The sequence below is a fragment of the Tinamus guttatus genome, unplaced genomic scaffold, assembly GCF_059628265.1.
Source record: "Tinamus guttatus ecotype Peru unplaced genomic scaffold, ASM5962826v1 Tinamus_guttatus_pri_ptg000079l, whole genome shotgun sequence".
NCBI lineage: Eukaryota > Metazoa > Chordata > Aves > Tinamiformes > Tinamidae > Tinamus > Tinamus guttatus.
Genome location: NW_028288613.1, coordinates 1,892,685 through 1,914,952, shown reverse-complemented (window position 1 = coordinate 1,914,952; position 22,268 = coordinate 1,892,685). Strand labels below are relative to the sequence as shown.

Below are 22,268 nucleotides of genomic sequence, written 5' to 3'. Positions count from 1 at the left end.
TTATAGACCTGCATAGAATGGGTGCAGGTCTATAAATGGTCCTTTTCTCTTCTCCAAAGAAATGGTCTGTAAAAGGAACTTCTGAACTGTTCCATTAAAAAAAAAATCCCTCATCTTTAAATGAAAGCATTAATTTGAAAATCAAGATGATGTTCAGTCTTTGGCAACCCCATCAAGAAGACAAGGCCTAAAATATATCTAAGCAAAGAAAAGAACTAAACAATATTCAACATGGGAAAAAAAATACAAGCAAAACATTTAAGCATAGAGGCAGACATCTCCACCAGCCCCTCAAGGAGAGCAATAGCCTCTCTGTGAAATCAGAGGAGATGAAGCCCGTATCCTAAGTTCTCCCATCGCAGGAGAAGGCCCTGGAGAGAAGGGACCCGCAAGGTTTTGAGTGGCACCACGCACTGGAAAAGGGAGGCGGGTTATTTTAAACCACGAGGGCTCATCCTGCAATATTTTAGTAGTTCTGCCACAATACGTTGTCCTTTTCCTGCTAAGCTCATAAATATTCAATGAATGTCAAAAAAGACAGGAGCTGTATCTATTAAGTCTGTAAGACTAAAAAATGACTAGGATGAGTGTGCTTGGTTTTGCATTAGTGCCACCACGCTACATGAAAAACGTCATCATGACTGAGCTGTAGAAAAGGGGGAAAAAGGAAATTTAGGAGTTTGTTCTTAGAGTTTGCTTTTTCCCATACAAAGGCAACTGCGTAGGGAAGACTCCCTGATAGTGACTGTGCTGAGAGGACTAGTATGAAGACTGTGGCTTTTCCTGAAAAGCTGCAAAAATATTCTGGAAAATTTGTGGCTAAAACAAAAATTCCTCTTGGGCTGCTCCAATCTTCTCTTTCAGCTAAGATGGGGAAAGGAAGAGGGGATTAGCTGAGGATACTTTGATGCCCATCCGTTTGTGCTTACAGGGTAAACACTGAGAGACCCACTTCATTGTCGTGTTAATGTGCTCACAACCCGATCCAAGCCCGCTGAGCCAAGGAAAGTGCCCACTCTTTCCCGTTTCCGATTGCTTTGCATCAAGTTGGAGGCAGTTTTCCCAGCACGGTAAGCTATAGAAGCTACAAGTGGAGAGGAGAAGATGGGTTTCAGTAGCTCTGCTTCCATCTTCTAAGTTGGGAAGAACATAAAGACATGGAAAAGGGTTTGACAAGGGAGTCTAGATTGCTACTGGGTGCAGAGCCACCACTTTGGCTATCGGCACCAAGATGCTGGCCCTGGAAGGACCCTTTCTTTCTTATTTCTGGATACAACGAGGTCTTGGATCTTCCCCACACAGGGGAAGCCTTCTGGGTTCAGATGCTTAAAAGAAATTTACGTGATGGAGTATTGGCAAAATAGCTGTAGGAGAGGTTTAGAATTTCTCTCCCCAGTTGTGTCTCCACCTCTGACAACTCCATCTCTCTGGTTAGTCTCTTGTGGCTGGCTCTAACTTATTTTTGAAGGTGTATGAAATCGCTGAAAGATTTACTGTCTTGATAACAAATTTTACGCTGTCTTTTTATTGTGTTTAATCCATGTGTTGACGGAAAGGAATTTCCTTCCTGATTTGCTCTAGCACGGGTTTTTTAGGTCTTACTCTTGAGCAGCTTAATGGTGTGCACAGAGCAACAGCAAATGTTGCCCACCTCTTTCATGGACTTTGAATACGTTTATCTTATTTTTTTAACCTGAAGAATATAAATATACACATTAATGTCTGCACACATACTTGTTAGAGGTAGGTATGTGATGAAATGTTTTTACATTGTCCTTGGAAATTCTTTTTGTGCCATTTCCAGCTTAGGAGCAATAATTAACTTCTATAGGTACTTCAAGCATTGAGGCTTTTTTTTTTTTTTTTTTGACAGCAAAACCCTACACGATGGGACTCTGAAGCACAGGAAATAACATAATTTTATTAACTACATATGCATTATTTTTCCTTGCCATGAAATCTTAAGTATAAAACCTTAGGCTTCAGTACGAAGGCTAGACAGGGCCTCTATAGGGGGCATGCACAGAGATGCATGTTTTATGCATGACCAGATGAAGGCGATGTCAATGTTGAATCCAAGGCACCTTAGTAAATTGAGCTGCAGCTTTATTGAAGTAACCGTTTTTTTCCTTTGAAGTGCTTGCAATTAGGATATCACCCATCTTTGGTGGCATTTGCAGCCACAGACGGATCTGATGCCTGCAGAGGCAGCACTGGTGCTGTCAAGTGGTGCCCATTTTGCACTTTCTGCAATGGGCAGCTAGGAAAGTGCTTCTCTTTCTCACTTCTCAATCGGGAAAAATAAATAAATAAAAATAAAGCGATATTCCTGCCTGGGAAGGTGGTTGCTGCCCTCTTATGGTTTCCTGGGTAAACAGCCAGGAGGAAGGTGGAATAGCAGCAGGGAGCATCCGCTTGGCTTCCCAGCGCAGGTCTGGCACATGGCACAGGTCAGCAGGGAAATGGGATTCCAGGTATTCCGCTAATGCCAGTCTCAAGGCCTGCCTTTTCCTCACTTCCTGGGCCTGTTTCCTACAGGAGAGATTTTTTGGGCTCTTTACCTGACCTGCAATATTTCAATGCATGCCCATCCCAATGGCTACCTGCATCATTTGTGCCAGATCCGGCGATTAGACGATTTCCAGCAAAAAGATGGCTGTATCTGCCTATATGTTGCCAGCAGCTCACGCGCCTGCTCAGGATGATCTCCACAAGCAGATGAACGCTGGGTACCGATATTGCTTTGGGGATGGTGTCCCTGCAGCTAAGCTCAACGGAGACGATGCGCGGCCAAGGTCTGCTCCGTGCCCTTGCCCGTCTCTGCCTTGCTGCCCGTCTGCAGCCCGTTTTACAGATTTGGAACCACGCTGGGCACGTACGTATCTGCCAGCGTGACTATTGCCCAGCCAAAAGGAGCTGCACGTCCTGGAGTGACTCCTCCTGGGAATCTGCACCCTCTGATGCTGCGGTGCTGGAGGGGAGCGGAGGTGGGGACGCCAGGGCAGCTCGGCACAGTGGGGACACACTGCGTTCCCACTGCTGCTTATGGCACGTGCGCGTCCCCACCTGCAGCCCTTGGCCTGGGTGCTGCGGGCAGCGCTTCCACGGCCAGCCTGCCAGCTGGGCTGTGGCTTTAAAGGAAATGTTTTAAAGGGTGAGTCATGGAAAGGAAGGGAGGAGCTGTCGGGTGACACATTTCACTGTCACTAAGCCTGCTTTTCCAGTTCAAGTTGTATTATTGTATCACTGATTTTTTTTTTTTCACTGTGTGGTAAAATGGCTAACTTTGCTTTGTCCCTCATGCAAAGGGAAGTCTCCTGAGCTGCAGACGGTGAGGCTGCTCAGGCAGGGACTAAGGCAGAGGTCAGTTCTTCACAGCTTTGTTTGGGGATGAAACGTGTGCACCAGTGCAGCCATGCAGTGCTCACGAGCAAACACTTGTTTTTAACTCTGATAGTCTGCTAATAACTGCGGTGCTGTTGGTGCTGCGCTCGCTTTCGAGCATCGATTGCTAATTCTGACGATCTTGCCCCAAGCGGAGGATTTTAAATAGCACAAGAGGGGTGATCCCCCGTCCAAGCGCTGCTGGCTCCATGGATCCCGCTCTGCGCCCGCTGCTCTTTTCTGCAATAACGTGGTTAATGCCTGGATCAAAACACCGGCGTTTGCTGGGGTGCTGCTCAGTGCTGCCTGCTGCTAATGCTGCAGACAAGCACCGATTTCCTTGGGATGCAGGATTTTTCAGGGATAAGGCCTCTCTATCCCTGAAGTCCCAGCTCGCATGAAGGTGTAAAATTACCCAGTGCTCAGTAAGTCGGGAGCTCGGTCTGTCCCCTGCAAGCACGCAGCAGGCTGGTGGCGCAAACCCTCTCTTCTCTTGCTGCCCCAGGGTGAGTGCCAGGATCCTCATTAGGAGGATGAGCGCTCAACACAGCTCTATTCATTGCAGAGTCGGCAGGCTCGCAAGAGCCAAACTACTAGAAAAAGGGAAACTCCTCCTTTTTTTCTTTTTTTTTTTTTTTTCTCTTCCCAAACACTTGCCAGCTGCGATGCAGTCCCGAGCAGAGAGGTCAGGGCCCGTCCTGGACGGTGTCCTGGTCCAGTTCCCGCTTGGAGGCCTAGTGGGAAGCAGCTGCTTTTGTGCCCTGAAGTTACCCAAGGGCTGCCCCAGCTTTGCTGTTTTGGCCTTTTCTGCTCTAAAACATCAACGCTCTTTCCCGTGCAGTCCCCTCCCACACAGCTCCACACTCAACCCCCCTGCAAACCCGCCACCGTCCCATTGGGACAAAAGTCATGGTTTTGGAGCCATCTTGAGAAAAATATATATATATACTTAAGAGCCAGGAGCTTCATGTTAGAGTGGACTGTTTGTGTTTTCTGGCTGCGCTGTGACCAGGCGAATGTTTCTGCAGCCACAGCAAAGGCCATGGGTGCTTGGCTGCCACCTGCAAAACACCCGACACTCAACTGAAACGCTCACAGCAGAGCAAGGCGTCTGCAGGTCTGCAGGGAGGGAATTACACCTCTTATTTTATTGGCCCTCCTCCCCCTGGAAATGTAGAGACCCTCTTTGCTTTTTAACCTGCTGCTTTGCCTATCTTCCCGGTCCTCCATCCGAGCTGCTGCTTCACCTCCCGCTGAGCAACACGGTGAAATCATTCCAGAAAGGGAAACTTGCACGGCGAAAACTTGGTGTTACGGATGCCAGGATGAGAGGCAGGAGGGGTCGGGGACCGCCCCGTGGTGGCTTTGCTGCTGCTGGCATGTGTGGCCTGGCCATGGCTTCATGCGAGGGAAGGTGGCACCTGCGGGCTCCTTTCCCCAGCGGGGACCAAGAGGGAGCTCTGGGGCTGGGTGTGCTCACGAGCATCCTCCACACATACGTTTATTAATGAAAATGGACCTGAAGGTGACGGATTTGGCTACAAAACAGTGCTAAGAAACCCAGCGTCAGGGCAAGCGATGACCTAAGGCAGCTTGCAGGGCCACCACGCCTGCTCAAGGTGCAGCTTTACGGCGTTGCTAATGACACCAATCCAGAGCCTATAAATAGGCTGAGAGAGGACTTTGTTAATGTTGCTACGAGTTAATAATCGCCCATGCTGCTCCCAGGCTCTTTTCCACCTTGCGCAGGTCATTCCCATCCTCCTGCTGCCAGAGGAGCCCAGCTTGGGCTTACAAAGTGCAGGAAGGGACCTCTACACATGGGGTGAGCAATAGCAGGGAGGATTGCAGGGCCAAAAGAACCATTCCTACCTCTGGGATCATTTCTCGTAACCTCCAAGATCTCTGGCATTTGCACTATTTCGGTCCTTTATGATCCCAAATTATGTACAATCGAAAGGGTAGCTTTGGTCTTTGCAGCTGGGCCCAAGGGAGGAGGCAGAAATGCCCTCGTGTGACGCCCGTGTTGATGTCCCGCCATGCCTGGAAAGCCCAGGATCGGGGAGATGGGAACCGGCGCTGCGGGGCTGGGAGCAGGGCTGGCTCTGCCCTGACCCACAGCCAAGGGACAGCAGCAGGGGATGGAGGAGAGCTCGTCCCAAGCCCTCCTGCTGCTGTGCTATGGAGGCTCCGAGTGCCCCATCCCCTCTGCCAGCCCGTGGCTCCGCTAGCAAATCCCTTCCAGAGATTCCCTGGAAACCGGGAGGTGCGTGGGATTCATCCCTCCTGAGAGGTGCTCCTGTGAGTAGCTCCTGCTCTGAGGCATGTCGATGGAAACCTATAGGCATTACACTAATACCCAGCATTACAAAGGAAATCAATCTGCTCCGGAGACACGATCGGCTATTTTGTTAATTGAACTATACACGCAGCTTCAATCTGCAAATGATTGGCCGTCATTGCCCACATAAATAGTCTCTTTCTGTCGAGGAAGTCAATATCCTTAAAACAGAATGACATCTTTTGGTGCATTTTCAATGGGTCTTTCCTGTTCTTTCTTCTTATAATACCTCGCGTGGTCATAGAAATATATGATGATAATAGTAGCAATGTTCAAGAAAATGATAAGCAGCATGATCCAATATGAATATCCATATGTGTTTTTCGAATTCATGTACGTTGTTGGAATTGTGTAGCAAACCTCAGCCAGTTCTACAGAGAGGCGGTTCCTTTCTATGTTCACCGCAAAAAGGATCAGGACTAGAAGCGTGAGGATCCCTGGAAAACACAAGAGCCAATGTTAAAGGGGGAAATGCAGTATTATTTATGTAGCTTCCTGTAAGCAAAAGTATTCTGGTTGAAGCAGCTTCAATGCCTGGACTACAACAGAGGAATCTGCCATGTTTCTGTTAATAAAATATGGATATAATTAAGGAATGTATCTAGCAGTATCTGGCATACGTTGTGACATAAGTAGCTATTTCTATGACCTGCCAAAATTAGTGGATTCACATTGATTTTTCTTAGATAAGGCTATTTAATGTAGCTTTTTTTTGCTGCTGATGTGTGTAATACATTCTCCCCTTAGGTCACTTGCAGGATGCCTATTTGATATGAATCCATGTCGGTGGGGTACGCAGGTGCATAACACCCTGAGCAATCTGGTCTGAACAGAGGGCTCACCCTGCTCTGGGGCTGCCCTGAGCTCCAATCTGAACCTTCCAAGGACTCTGAGCTGTCTAAACGAGAGGACCTTTTAGATTCTTCCCTATTTCCCACAGCCTGTTACTTTGAGATTTAGCTAAATAATGCTTTTATGTGTTTTCATGGTGCTGACAGAGGTATAGTTGTTGCACATCCATGAAAATTTTTCTTTTTCTTCCCTCCAGGTATAGGGTCCTACAACCAATTCTGCTGAAACAGGCTCCGTTTTTCGCAAGAAGGACATTGTGTCATTGTCAGCTCTCTAGTGTGAAAATTAAGAGCCTTCAAGATACAGCCACGCAGCAAGCAATGCATAATTTTTCCATGCAGATATGCCCCTGGTTAAATAAACTTCCAGGTCAGAGCACTTAATGGGGTTGTAAAAAGAAGCCATAATACTCCTTCAATGCATGGGGTCTGCTTTCCTGTTAATGCTTTTTTTTTTTTTTTTTTTTTTTTTGCAAGTATTCCATCCTTTCTTCCCCATCCAGAGGTTGTGGTTTATGTTTCCCTTCCCACTAGAGCAAGTCGGAGGCCCCCAGGACCAGCCTGTGGGAAGGGTCCCATCCCATGGGGGCTTCAGAGGTGGCTTCAAGGTGAGGCCGATGGACACGGCAGTTCAGGACCACTCAGCAATCAGGTGCTTTGAAAAAAGCAAGTTTCCTGAGTGCCAACCCAGCATTAGAGGGAAATGTGATCCTCTCGAGACGAGCTGAGCGCTCACTGCTTGTTTTCAGACACAGAAATAGGTCTAAGTATCCATCCTGTAGATTAGATCTTAAAGGGCAGATGTGGTGTGTAGGCAACCCAGGACCATAAAACAACAAACACCACAAAATGGTAGTATTTTGAATGGTGATGTAGATTCTTAGAAAGCTTAGAATTTGTCCCATGGTCCTACCCAACACATATATTTTTCTACTCTGTTTTAATCTTGTACTTTTTCAGCTTATTCTTGGTGTGTAGCACCATGCATTAAATGATTTTACAGCTGTTGGGCCTTTCTCACTGCCATTTTCCCTGCCAGCTCTTACTGATTGACGGCTTCACTTAAAGCAAGGAATACAGTTCTAGCAGTGCTTAAAAGGCACTGTGTCTTCAGGTATCCCAGCAGACACGAGTTTGAAAACCCAAATTGGCTGGAAGAAGGCTACTTTTCCAAAGGTTTCCTTTTTTTTAAACATTAATTTCTTCATTCATCTGGGAGAACTTCATATTCCTGCATGTGGTGGGTAGGTGGTCAACAGTGAGAAAGGCCAGGGTGACCGGTGGTCAGGGGACCCTGCATGAGCTTCATCCTCTTTGACCCAAGCATCTATAACTAAGCACAGACATTGGAGAGAGTGGGCCGCGTCTAGGATTTGAACTGTCCTAGTTTGGACTCAATCTGTCCCAGTTTGGACTCCTTTTCCTGCAATGAAATGAGTCATGCCTTAGACATGGTCACAGATGAGTTGTGTCCTTGGCAAGGGAGTCGGTCCCACTTAGGGTCAACGCTGTGTATGGTAGCTCCATACACTGAGTTTGTGCATGCTGGGACACATGGGCTGTGCCATGTGTGGTGGCCCAATGCTGGTGACTCACCATTGATGACATTCCAGGTATAGACACCTATGGGTCCCAGGAAGGTCTGGTAGGGATTGCTCACGACGTTCATGCCCGTGAAGCCCGCGCTCAGCAGGGAACTCAGCAGCGCCAGGACCAGCAACACGATGATGGCCACGTTCGTGGCTCTTGTTTCAGCATTTTTCAGCGTCTCGGTGACTGGAAGAGAGGAGCTTGGGGTGAATCATTAACCTGCATGGAGCAAGCCCAAAGAGGAAAGGCTACGTGCTCCAGTGCCCTTGGAGACCTGATGACTGGGGACAGCTGACTGGTTGTGAATACAAAATAGTAATGGAAGATTTGGCTTGGTCCTTCATGGAGAAACAAACTGGGACCTGGTTGATAGCTGAGCTAGTGCTCACACCCTGCATAAATAGCAGTAAAGGTGGCTCGTCCTCCCCTCTTTTGAAAGGAAGGATGGAGACCACACATGGCCAACTTGGGCATCTTCACATCCAGCATCCCAACACCTTCCCTTTCGGACCCAGCGCGTTGCAACGTGTGTGTGCAGAGTGGAGTCTGCTGGGTTTCTGTACCTGTAGGCATGGATCACCAGAGATACATGGCACATACAGCCAATCCCAGCAGGACTGTAATCACTTTGACTGTTTTTGCCTAAATCCCACAGATACAGTGACAGGGCCTTCCTGCTCCAGTCAAACAGCCCTCTGCGAGGAGAAGTTCCTTTCTGGGCTGCTTTAGTACCAGGCTGTTACTGCAGGGTTGCTGGTGCATAAACTGGAGAAACTGCAGCAGTAAAAGTAACATCAGCAAAAATAATAAGCAGCTATAAAAAAGAAAATAAGCTCTCATAGCTGAAAGAAGAGCTATTGGAAAGAAAGGAGGAGAGCTTCCTCCTCATTTTATATGTTATCCCGGGAAATGGAGAATCCATTAACTGCTGCTCCAGCAAATGAGGAAGTGTTATATAAACCAAATGCAAATTTAGGGAGCAGGGAGGCACTTGGGAGATGCCACTAAGTTAAATGCGAGCCCAGCCCCAGCTGCCCTCTGCTCCAGGCAGCCCGGGCATCGCCCAGGTCCAGAAACAAGGAAATAAGGAAATAAATTGTCTGCATTTGAAAGCAATGGGTTTGTGTAGCTTCTCCGCATCCGCCTTCCACAGTTTTATCACCCAGAGCATCTTTGGACTTAGTTGAATCTGTTGCACCTATTTTACCCCCTAACTCATCTTATTTGTTTGTCTTGGACAAAACCCAGGGCAGGAATCCGAGCAGCCTCCCCTTGTCGCAAGCAGCAGCTCGAGGCCTTTCCAAAGGCCTGCAGAAAATGCTGGGTTTGCGCGGGCGGATTTTTATTTTCCAATTAAAGTGGTCAGTGTGTGAACACAAGGTGTATAGAATAGCTGATCCGCTTGAACACGCTCTGTGCAAACCCATGAGCAGGTAATCCTCTTCAATCGGTAAAACGAATATGAGGGGATGAAAGCAGAGTATTGATCCTCCTGTATCATCATCTTTTTGTCTCCAATCACCCTTAACTCTTCTTCAATCATATATAATTTCTCAAACTTTTACTGACTTGAATGTGAGCAGCTCCAGGCTCCCAGCCTTGAGGTCTTATTTTCTAAGCAGCCTTGGCAACAAGGCCTAGGATCACTTATGAGTCATATTTAATTATAATTGGGTCTCAAGGACTAAAGTTATTTATTAGAAGTTATTAAATAACTTTTAATTTATTCCAGGCCACTCTGCTCATCTCCAGGGCCTCCAATGCAGCCGTATTGATTTATTACCCTATTAAGTTCATTAATAGCAGTCTATCATAAGAGGCTACCTCGATTAGGTGGTTCATGCTCCGTAAACCTGCAGAAACTGTATTCCTCTGTTCGCCTTTTATCTTTACGCTTGGAAATGTCTTTTAACGGCGTGGTATCCAAGATAGCAAGTTATTGTCTCTGCGAGGGCTTTTGCCAATCTACTTGCCTATTGCCATTAATAAAAGCACTGGTGTAAAATTGGTTCCTTTTATCTCGGATATAAATGAGCTTAACCACGGGAGAGGGGCAAATCCCTGTTTTGGCTCTCTTTAAAGCCTGCTTTTCTTGCAGCCGCTGCTGAAAGCAGCTAGCACCCCTAAACCCTCCTGTTTTGTTCATCTCTCAACGGTTTGTATGTGAGAACTGAAGGGAAATAGCAAATGATAAGCACAGAGACCTACATTTGGAGAAGAAAAAAAAAGGGGGGGGCAACCCCCCCACAAAATTCCATGCGTGTGACCCATGCAAAGAGCGGCACACTTGCCCTCCTGCCAGCGCTCTGTGAGCGCTTCCCACTAATTGCAATTAAAATCTGTGTGATGGCCGTGCCAGGGCCCCTGGCGCTGGATCCGTCCCCAGAAAACCAGCCATGGCCCGAGGCAACGGGACGCTCAAAGGAGAAAATAAAAGGGTCACTTTATTTGTTCTGGTGCCCATGTCCAGCACATACATAAGCCACATAGATAAACACCATGTAGACCTAAAGCATGATGTTTAATTACTCAATTAATGAAATGTAAGTTCTGGAAGTTGCATTAGGTTTGAAACCCTTTAATAAAAGGGCATGAGCGTTTTTCTGTTCCATAGTGATTTTGAAGCTCAAGCCTCCTGTGCACAAAGTTATTATTTTACAGGATTTCCTTGCTCGGAATTGCATGTCGTTGCTGGCGAGAGCTCCGTGGCACTCTGGTACTTTGTTTTTTGGCTCTCATCCTTATCCCACTCGAATTCCCCGAGGGGCTCGTGGCCATTCGTGGGTCCGAGGGCCCAGCAGCACCACTTACCTTGGAGGGGGCTCTCCGAGATCTGCAGGCCGCCCGTCACCGTCTGCTCGCAGGTGCCCTGGAAGAGCCCGTAGGTGACGGTGACGGTCACGGAGGAGTTGGCTTGGGAGAAGCGGATGTCGCTGGTGACCCAGGAGCGCGTGGCGAGGACCACGCAGAGCAGCACGAAGGAGCCCGCGCTGGTGCAGAAGGCGCCGGCGAACAGGAGCGTTTTTTCCCGCGACGGCATTTTGCCGGGGAATCGCCTCCTCCTCGCATGGGCCCCCGTCCGTCCGCGCGGCCGCCCGTCCTTCCCGCCTGGCCCCGGAAACCGCCGCGGCAATAAAAACGTGGAGGAGCCGAACTTTGGCCGGGAGAGCAGGAGTTGCTATCGCTACGGCAAAACAGCCACGGTCCGTCCGTCCGTGCGTCCGTCCGTCCGCGCAGCGCCCGCTCCCGCCTCCCTCCCGCCGCATCCCTCCTCCCGCCGCATCCCTCCCTCCCGGCCCGCTGGGGCCTCCTTCCTCCTTCCCAGCGGGGATGTTCTGGCCCCTTCTTGCTTTTTTTTTGCAGTCAGAACTTTTTCCTAGTCTTTATTTTTTCATTATTGTTATTTTTTTTCCTTTTCTGAAGTTCTACTTGAAAACTTCCCTAAAAGCACCAGCTGTTTTACAGGTGCAAGGATCACGAATTCCTTCTCACTGAGGGGCTTCAGCTCCACAGGTCCTCTGCAGCCCAGACCCCAGCGACACGCTGGTTTCTGGCTCAAGTACTCTCCAGGGATAAAGAAATACTGTAAATACTCCTGCCTTTTAATGACATAGCAGATAAGTAAAGGTAGCAATGCTGAAAAGCCCTGCCCTGGACTCTGAGGCTATAAACTGTAATATCTGACTTTCTTCTGGCCAGATTGATTTAAACAGGAGATAGTAATGACATGGTTTCAGATCTAAAACCATGTGCAAAACTGAAACCAAAGTTGGAGAATTTGCAGTCAGCTAGTTATTCACTTTTCTGTTTTTGTTTTTTGTTTTTTCCTTGTGAAATCTGAATCCCGAATTAATAGCTTGTTGTTAAGCCAAAGCAAAAAAAGATTCCTAGGGCTTTTTCTGTATTACCTGAATACAGCTATTCCATGTTATAACAAAACATGCTACTGCAGCACCCAGATTCTTTTGCAAATCACTTTCAGGAAGTCAATCTGCTCTAAGGCGCTGCTGAAGAGACCTGCTGAGCTCCGTTCCCAAAGCTCTCCCCAAAGCCACCTTGTTTGTCCTGCAAATACACTAAAACCATGAAGTTTTGGGAGTCTGAGCTAGCCAGCGCTTTCCGGGAAGAGAAAAGCGTCACCTTTGCAAGGCAGTGCTGTTGTGCAGGTGTAAGTTCTTCTGATTTCTTGCTTGAAAGCTTTAAAGCAGTAATTGCATTTGAAACGAGTGCAGTTTGTTTCTGAGATGGGCAACTGGGCTTTTTTATGGTATGGTTTTGTACGTCTGTTTTTTTAATACATTATATGTAACTTAAGGATGTTTCTGATGGTTTTGCTTTTACAAATGTGTACGTTTTATTCATAAATAACTTAAATGCTTCATGTATATTCAAACTGAAACTTATATACTTCATAATCCTGCTATACAGAAGGATGGAAATGCTACCCAGCCTTTAGCATATGTGTGCAGCAGAAGCCAGTCAATACGTGAATTAAGGCATCAAAATGGAGGCTTTTCAACCCAAAATGCGTACGGAACAAGCATGCTGCAGTTAAATTTTAACCAACACAAGGCAGGGGAAGCTCAGGAGCGCGCTCCCCGCTGCGCTGCGCTCCCGGAGCGTTCCCGGTGCATTCCCAGGACATTCCCAGCCTGCTCCTTGCGCTCTCCCGGCCTCCATGGAGCAGAGTCCAGGTGCTGGTAGCATTCGATGGGCAAAGGTCTCGTTTTCAGTTTGCCGAAACTTTCCTGAATCCGGGAAAATGTCCCGTAAAGCAGACGGTAGTTTGGCTTTTTACTTCTCTTAGCCCCTGCAGTGAAGCAGAGAAGCCAGTTTTAGAGGAGGAGGTTGCTCCATTGCCACAGAACATAGCATAGAACAGGCATAAAGACCTGTATTTTTAAAGACTGATAAAATATCCTTCCTGTTCAACCAGCAGCTGGTGAAAAGCCAGGGTCGAGCACCTGCCCATCGCTTACCACAGCCTTTAAAGCCTAAGGTTGTTGGCGGCAGCTTACCAAATTCAATTTTTTAGTTAAAATCTTTCATTTCCATAATATTAAAAAAGAATCGCACGTGGTAAGATGATGGGCTGGTTGGCAGTTTCCTGCGGTTTTCCTTGGGCACCACCTTTGTGCTCCATCCTTTTACATCCTTTTTGTTTTCCATTGTTGTCAGGGAGCTCCATGGCCAGGGAGTGATGGGAGCGCTGGTTTTTTATGCCCTTTGGCCCAGGTGAGGGGAGTCTGATAAATCATCATGAGTTTTACTGTGGCTGGAGAGGAAAATCTGAAGCTGAACCGAAAAGAAAAATGACTGCAACAACTGCTTGGGGCTGATGCTTTTTTCTTTTTTTTTGAGGGATGTTTTTTAGAAGATTTGGATGTAACCACAAGCAGCGGCGTGTGGATTTATGCCATGGCACTGTCAGACTCCCTTGTATCGCTTCGAGCTTCCTTACACACTATTGGAAACACACACACACATCCCAATATCTTAAGTGTTGTCTGGATTTCTTCCCAGAAAAAGACTCTCCTCAGTCGAGGACTCCACCACCAACCAGCCACTGCTGGCATGGAAGCGGTGACATCTGGAATACCGTGCCACCACCAACGCCTCCAAAGGAACATCCGGCTGCATGAGCAGTTATCCCTAATGGATAGTCCTGGTTTCCATCCTGAAATGGAGGAGGAGGAAGACTTGTCTGGCCCCGGTAGCTGGAGGCACAGCTGCTATTTGGGAGGAAGGCAGAGCCGACCCATCCGAGCCCCTGCTGCACCCGTGGGCTGCGTTCCTGCTGCACCACAACGCAGTGTTCCAAATCCTCTTCACTTTTCCTGAATATTTCGATGGAGATCCCCTGATTCCCCTGTAGCTCAGACCTCATAAGGGCTCCACTGGCCTTTAAGCTAATGATCTATCATTCTAAAAACAGCAATTTACTGAGATCACTTCTATTTGAAGCCTGACATATCTGACCGCCAATTCTTTTGGCTTATTTGCAAAATTATTCAGTTTTATGCATCCATAAAGGTGAAGGCACTGCAGTGCTGCCAAGGGTATATTGGCCACTTCCCAATAAATGGCATATAAAGTATTTGGGGAGCTTTTCCCTAAATGAAGGAAACCCGCAGGGCCCCACAGCCACTTGTTGGACAATTTCCACCTTTTGCTCGCTAGGCGGCTCTTTTTTCTTTTTTTTTTTCTTTCTTCTCTTTTCTCTTTTCTTTTTCCTTTTCTTTTCATTCTCTCCCACTTTTCAAAGGAGAGAACTGAAAAAAAGGCTTCACTCCTCAGCTCACCTGATTTTTTCGAATATTCCCCTCATTTTCGGCACAAAACCAGCACCAGCAGCACAGACTCGACTGTAAGAGCCTGGAGCTGTTAATGCACTGTGGAGCAGCACGGCTACGTTCCAGCTCCCCTACGGCTCTCTGGAGCAGGAAGGGCTATAGGAGGCTATAGGAAACCACAGCAGCGAGCCGGACTTAGTGCCCCCGGCTCCTTCCATCCTCGGGTGCAAGACGAGTAAGTTCTGCTGTTACAACACGGCCAGTTTCTTTGCACAGCGCCATTGTGCGTTTCCTCGCCTGTTGCGGCTGAGGAACCCCGGGAATTTCCGGGAATTTCCCGGTAAATTCCCCTTTCCCCCCCACTCCAAACGCGAACGCGCGCGGACGCTTCCCGGGCCGGGTCCCCGCGCTGCTGCTGCTGCTGCTGCTGCTGCTCCGCGGGCGGCCGCCAGGGGTCGCCGCGGCACGGGGCGGCGCGCGGGGCGGCGCGCGGGGCGGTTTCCTGGCCTGGGGCGCCCGCGGCCGCGCAGGCTCCGCGCGGGGCTGCGGCGCCGCCGGAGCGGGGCTGAGCGGGGCGGCGAGCGGCGCCGCCGAGGTGAGCGGGGATGGAGGGCGGCGATGCGGGAGGCGCGGCGGGTGCGGGCCGGCCCTTGGCCGCGCGGAGAGCGCGCAAATGTGCGCGCTCCGCCCCGCCGGTGCCGCCCCGGCGGGCGATGGCCGCGCGTGGCGGTGCGCGGGGTTTGCGCCCTGCTCCTCCGTGCCCTTCCCGTGCGCGGCGCGGGGCTCCAGGCTGCTGCCGAGGCGGAGGATGCGCCGCGGGCAGCGCCGTCCCCGGTCCCTGCAGCCGCGGGGCTCGCGCCCCGCAAAGCGACCGTGACTTCAGGGCTCCCCTGCCGTCCTCCTCGTGGGTACCTGCGCCCGTAAAACGCGTTCCTTGTTTCTGGCCCGCCCGCTTCCCTTCCTGGGAACTTGGTGGTTCCTCAGAAGCCGGGTGCGGTGCGCTGTGTTTCGGTAGCACTTGGCTCGCGGACCCAAACCTGCTTCGGGTCGCAGGTGCCTGCGGTAGCCGGGGAGCGCGAGGCGCCGGTGCTGAGGCTGGAGGTCGGGGGATGTTTCGCGTTGACGCGGCTGCGTGCGGAGAAACGGGTGTGCGGGCTGCGAAGAGCAGAGCGCGGAGAGCCGCGCGGTGCCGTCCCGCCCCTACCCGCGTGGGATCCCAGGGAGACGCTTCCCCGGCAGCCGTGCGGGGTGTCACACGGACGCGGTAGGAACCCCGCGTGGAACCGAGCCCCGGTCCGGCCGGGCTACGCGGCCCCGGCTCCGCCGAGGCTTCGCTTGAGCCGCCCTCAAACCCGCGGCCTGGCGGGGGCTGCTGAACTCGGTGCCCTGCGTTTGGGTTCATTGCGCAGCAAAAAGGGCCCTCGGGAGCTTTGTCAGGGTGACTGTGAGTGACCTGCCCAAACGGAGGGGCGCGGAAGCGATGGCAGCGGTTCCTTTGGGTGGCAGGGCCGTTCCCGTAGCTGTGCTGGGGGCCCTGCAGTGAGCAGGGTGCTGCCCCTCCACGAGGCATCGCTTTTAAATGCACGCGGGAGCAACGCAGCAAGGGGAGCGCGCGGTGCCTCCGGCCTCCAAACCGTGTCCGAGCTGCTTATTCCCGCTCGGCTCCGTGCGGGAAGCTCGCTCTGCTGCTCCGGAGCTGTCTCGGAGAGCGGCTGGGCCGCTGGGCGATGCTCGGTGACATGTGGCCAGGGCCACCAACCGGCTCCATGCACGAGCTGCTCTCACCCTCATCCTGTCTCTGGGTTCGATCCACATCTATCCCTGCTCCTCTTTAACAAGCAATAGCTCCTGTGGGCTCTAAAATACTGTAGTGGTCAATATTTTAAAAAAATCTTATATGAGATGTACGCATTTAGAAGAGATACACTTAGATATATCTATCTTCTTTGTACAGCAAGTCTGAAAATGTGTGTAAATTGGAGCTGAAATGACATGTGGCTAAGGCAAAGGTCAGGAGAGATCCAGCTGTGGTGATTTATTGAGCTACTGGTACCCAGCTTGCTTTTTCTGAGTTATGCACAATATGGGGCATATTTTAAGGCGTGCACGTAGTGTTGTGCTTTGTAATTCAGTTTACTTGGCGAAGGTGTAGTAATTTCATCAATGAAGCCCTTCAGGATCTGTTGTTTTGGCTGCAGAGGATTCCTTTGGGAGCAGGAGCAATCGGCGGGAGCTGGTTCGAGGGGGTGACGCAGTTGGGCACCTGCAGTACAGCACATCTCGGGTTGTGCTGTACTTGGATGCAAGCCCACTGATGCACAACTGCATGTTCATGGCAAAATCTCATTCTTTTGAGATACATTAGCTTCAAGTATTTGAATGGTTGGGTTTTTCTTCAACTGTGCTGGTCCTTGAATTTTTTTTCTTAATTTTTTTTTTTAATCTGAAATAACTTATCCAGAAAACTTGGGTAAAGTGGAAAGCAGTTGCAGCTCAATACAGTGCCTAGCGCCCCTCTCACTGGGGTATTTGAAGAAGAGCAGCTGTATACAAATATAAATATATATAGCTTGAGCTAGAGGCATGCTTTTGCAAAACAGAGAATGAAAGTGTTTGCATTCTCTGTTTTAAGGGATTTGATGCAACTCGGGTAATAAATGAGCTTTTTTAAAATCCAGATTTGGATTTCCTAGCTGTGTGCAATTACACTGCACAACATCACTTGAATTACCGCAGCTCAGAAATTAAATATTTTCTCTACCCCTTTTCATTCTTCTGATCTTGTGGGATTGGGCAAAGCTTGTAACGTGCTATGGGGAGAGAGATCCCGGTGAAAGCGCCGTGGTGCTGCCTTTGCATAAACAAGTTAAAATGATATATGCCTGTCTTGTTAAACACAGGCATCAGCTTAAATGGATTCCCGTTATCACTTTGTTTGCAGTTGTCAAAAGCTCATTAATTTTAAGCCAAACTACCTGTCTTGCTGTTTCAAATGGCTTTAAAATTACACAAGGGCTGATGAGTGTGGAGAAGCTGAATTAAAACCTCTGAGGAGGCTGCGTGGCCACAGATCCAGCACTTGAGGCTAATCAGTTTTTCTCTGGCTAAACTCCTACTTCTGTCCCCTTTCTGCTCCCCCCTGAGCTATTGGGAAAGGGTTTTTTATATATATTATATATGTGTGTATATATATATATATGTGTGTATATATATATATATATATATATATATATATATAGGTGTGGGGGAACTTCAATGTTTCTGGGAGGACAAATGAGAAAAGAGGTGCGAAGGGGGAACTATATTTAAATAGTGACCTATTTGCAATACTCATCTTAAACGATTAATAATCCCAGCCTGTGGTAGTGTGACTTGGAGATAATTGGTACCTCCAGCACGTGGGATTTCAAGAAGACAAACTCCTTCCCCCTGTAATTCTCTCCCTGTAATAAAACAGTGCCTGGTGCCAGATGCAGTAGGATCTGCAGGAAAGCTCTTGGCAGTCAGATTTTTCACTTTTTTTTTTTTTTCCTCTTTTTTTCTTAGTGGTTTTGATAAGCAAACTGAGGAGGTTATTTAAAGCCGAGTGCGTGTGACCCGAGATTGTGCTGGAAGAGCCTGGGAATTGCTGTCCTCTGCTGAGCTCCTTGTCCCTGCAGCTTAGCCTGATTTAGTAGGATGTGCGCAAGGAGAAACTGGAGTGCGTCCTTGGAAAAATCACCTAGTTCTCAGCAGACTTCCCCTGCCTTGGAGTTGGGTTTCCAAACCCGGCAGCTCCTGCTGCAAGAGGAGAAGCTCGGTGCCTCCCACGGGAGGTCACCGGTTTCCAGTATAATTCACAAAATCAGTGTTGGTGCTTCAAAGCGTTACAGGGTGGTGGAAAAATTCCCGTGTCCCAAATCATGGAGCTGAACGGAGCTTGAGTCTGTGATTTTTGGGGTGCAATGGATGGCTTTGGACCAACACGGGTGCTTCTCCGTGTGTGGTCTGATGTGTGGCCTGGGAATCCTGGTGTGTTCCCGTCGGGAATGATGCCTCGCACGTGGCCAAGCCTTGCCTTGGGGAATTGTTTTGCTCCCCAAGTGATCCTTGTATGCAATGTAAATAATGGCTTGAAATAAAGCTGCACTGCTGATGCCCACCGCCTACTCCAAGAGAAAGAGGGGGGAAAAAAGTTCATATAATTCCCTCTGGAGGAACTGGAGTAATTTTTCATAAGGATAAATAACAGATTGCAGGGGGAGAGGCAGGACTGGCTCTTGCAGCAGTCTCTTGGCGAGTGGAAGCTCTCCTGGTGCGCGGGGTCCCTGCGTTTTGGGAGCCGACGCTCGTCCTGGGCTTGTTGGAGGGTGGCTGTATCGGTGCGTGCGGCTGCGGTTTGCTGCGAGCTTCATGTCCATGTCCCAGGGAAGCTCCTCCGCTGGGAGGAGCAGCCGGAGCGAGTGCCGGAGCGTGGGAAAGGAAGGAACCGTGCCGACCAGGCGGCAGGAACGCGCTCAGCGCGGGCGCGCGGCGCTCGCAGCGGCGTCGGGCCGCAAACATCTGCGGGTGTCCGACGGGCTTCAAATTAACACTAATTTCCAAGTCTCTAATGACTTTTATTAAACATAATCTCCCTGCTCAGATTTTTTTTTTCCTCCTCCTTCCTCTTAGGGCTAAAAATACTTTCCTGAAGCTGTCTGTAACTCGGACATGCTGCGGTTTTCCCAAATACGCCCACTCTGCTTAGAAGAGATTAGCTGGATTCTGATCTTCGCCCAGGATCTCCCTCATTTAATTAAAAACCCTATCACAGCTGTGCAAAACAGGTAGCCGTATGCTGACCAATGGGCACGTGCATCCTTGCACCAAGTGCAGTATCGGAGCCGACAAGGTTCATGTGATTTCCAGGTATCTGTCTGCATTACTGAAAAGACCTTGTCCTCATTTATTTTTCCCTGCAGGTGTGTTTGATTCTGTCAGAAAAATGGTGGCTGATAATTCAAGGCCAATGGGACCAAGAAAGCAGAGTGATGCTTAATAGGAGCTGCTAGCAGGATTTCTGGGTGGATAACTTGAAAATCTTCCTTCTCTACAATTGCATTTGTGGAAAATCACTGTGCATCTCATTTTACTTTAAGAAATGCTTAAAAGCTATTGCAAGGCACATCCTGCATAGAGTGCCTATCTGATAGCACTGCTTGTCTTAATAATTAGGTCGACACGCTGGCTTTTGGAGGGATGAAGACGCTGTGATGCAGTGAGGATTAAGTGCTGAAGTCGGAGTTAAAACTGGATCTAGGATATTGCATCTTCCTGCCTCTAGCCAGAGTGCTGCTCTTACTGCGTTTATTGGTCTTAAATGTTGTGTTTGTGTCAGAGAACTTTAAAATCGGATGCCTGCAGGTGACCTTGATCACTTCCCAAGTGGAAGCAAATATGTGGCACCCAGCTGTCATTAAGGCGTTAAAGACTTGGGTGTAAAAGTGAAGAACACCCAAATCTGCCCTCATTTTTCTTGATTTGTGTCTCCCTGTGTGCTTATGCTCATGTAGGAGACGGTGCTTGCTGGTTACGTGTCCTTTGGTGGCACTTGGTGGCTTTGCCATGGGGAAGGTCCTGACGTCCTGTACTGCGGGTGGCACCAGTTCTGCAGCATCCCTGGTGCTCTCATGGCTGCTTTTTACATATATTCATCATTTTATTACCGTAGCCCTTGTGAGGAGGAAAAGGCAACTTTCTTAGGTAGCATCTGACAGCGCTGGCCTGGAGGTTTATAGTCTGGAAATGCCAAAAGAAATACTGCTTTTGCTGGGAACTGGGAATTTATTGCTCATGAATTTGCAGCAGCTGAGCACTAGCTAATAAATTTTCAAAAATTGTTAAATAGATGTTGATTGTATTAATTTGGGAGAGGGGGAAGGAAGCAAAGAAAACCTCAGCGGCATTTGTGTAATTCCTACGTCTACGGTCAAGAATTCCCATGGAAACCTCCACAACTCGCAGGTTTTTCTCCTTTATTGTTTTCTAGCTTCTCGGGTCTCCCTAGAAACACAGATAAACTTGCATCATACGTCTGTTCTTTTAAATGCTAAAACATTTACTTTTTGCATACTAAAGCACGAATTGCTCATAGGAGTTTGTCAGGTATTTTATGTGCTGTGTCCTGTGCTGGGGAAACAGGTAGTCAGGTTGAAGCTGAGGCACGTGGAGGGCTCGACACTTGGCCAGACACTAAATAGTGGTAACAAGGGGAGGGATTTCTTCCCCACTCCCCAATTTTCCCAGTAATTCCATTTCTGGATTTTCTTTTTTTTCCCCCAAGCCTTGCAAGCAGGTAATGAATGGTTTATGCCCTAATGTGATGAGAAGCACGGGATGTCATTAGGAAGACTCTGGGCTGCCTTTAATATTCCTGATCTGATATCCTCAGGAATACAAGAACATTCCAAGCAGAGCCCAGCTTGCCTTGCTTCGGAAGAAGCCGTGGATTCAGGAGGAGCCTCGTGTTGGATTTGGGAGTTTTCTGGGCTTGTTTTTACAAAGTGCATGCAGAGCATCCAGTTGTATACGCGGTTCTTAGTGACATGGTCTCTTGGAAAACTACATTGTGGGAGCTGGTTTTTCTTAAATGTTGATCCATATAATGTTTAAGCCCACAGTTTTTTAGTGTAGCTGTTTTATCTGGGTAAAGGTGCAGTGTGCTTGAATGCTGCTGTGTTTCAGGTAGAGTAAAGAGCTGCCGTCCAGATTCTCTTTGGTCACATAGGTAACTTCATGCAGGAATTCTAGTTGGCAAATGTGGGTTTTGGAGGCAGGGAATGACAGTCGGGTGCTGCAGGGGCCAGCACAGGAGAAAGGCAAGGGCAGAAGCCCCTTGTTTCTGCCCTGCTGTGAGATGCACAGGGGTGGCTGCTACTGCGAGCAAAAGTGACTTGGGATTTTTCCATGTTGTTTAAGCCTCCATGTTTTTCCATGTTTAAACCTCCAGGCCAGCGCTGTCAGATGCTAGCTAAGGAAGTTGCCTTTTCCCCCTCACAAGGGCTACGGTAATAGAATGATGAATATATGTAAAAAGCAGCCACGAGAGCACCAGGGATGCTGCAGAGCTGGTGCCACCCGCAGTACAGGACGTCAGGACCTTCCCCATGGCAAAGCCACCAAGTGCCACCAAAGGACACGTAACCAGCAAGCACCGTCTCCTACATGAGCATAGGCACACAGGGAGACACAAATCAAGAAAAATGAGGGCAGATTTGGGTGTTCTTCACTTTTACACCCAAGTCTTTAACGCCTTAATGACAGCTGGGTGCCACATATTTGCTTCCACTTGGGAAGTGATCAAGGTCACCTGCAGGCATCCGATTTTAAAGCTCTCCGACAGCCACTGACAAAAAAAGGAAGAAAAAAAAAAAAAAAAAAAGGTGATTTAGTCCCCTACCTCCCTGCCCACCAGGATAGGGGGTTTTAGATGTTTTCCTCTAATGCGTTGGGCTGGTGCATTCACAGGCTTCTGGGGGAGCGCTGCAGAGCCGTGTGCTTATGGTGCCTCTGGATTAAATCCCTATCCCGTGTGCTCCTCACCTGGAAGCGTGTGGGGCGCGTGTGTCGGTGGCTATGGGGTTCTGGAGCTTGCAGGTCATAGTGTCGGTCCCCGAGCAACTCCTGGAGATCCCAGAAAACAAATCAATGCTCTGAAGGCATTTTAGACTATAACCCTGAACCTGCCTCCTCTTCACGCTTCCATAGAGGAGAGAGACTCCATATGACATCTCCGTCTATCTTGAAGGGCGATGCATCTGTTCTCATTTTACCTTCCCACCAGGAGTT

The 22,268-nt window shown here is 48.9% G+C and overlaps 2 protein-coding genes across 2 annotated transcripts in view; one reads left to right on the top strand and one right to left on the bottom strand.

Moving 5' to 3' along the window:
• Positions 1-5,887: 5,887 nt before the first annotated feature.
• On the bottom strand, positions 5,888-11,217 carry CLRN3 (clarin 3). Its single transcript, XM_010216994.2, has 3 exons — positions 10,978-11,217; positions 8,173-8,352; positions 5,888-6,162 (listed from the first exon to the last, which is right to left on the bottom strand). The coding sequence occupies exons 1-3, from the start codon at positions 11,204-11,206 to the stop codon at positions 5,888-5,890; spliced, it is 684 nt and encodes a 227-aa protein (XP_010215296.1). The 5' UTR covers positions 11,207-11,217.
• A 3,800-nt stretch (positions 11,218-15,017) lies between these two features.
• The window catches only part of PTPRE (protein tyrosine phosphatase receptor type E), a 56,759-nt gene continuing 49,508 nt past the window's right edge, over positions 15,018-22,268 (top strand). The window contains exon 1 of the mRNA XM_088520033.1: positions 15,018-15,054. The gene's annotated coding sequence lies outside the window, so the exon portion shown is untranslated. The remainder of the gene's footprint in view (positions 15,055-22,268) is intronic.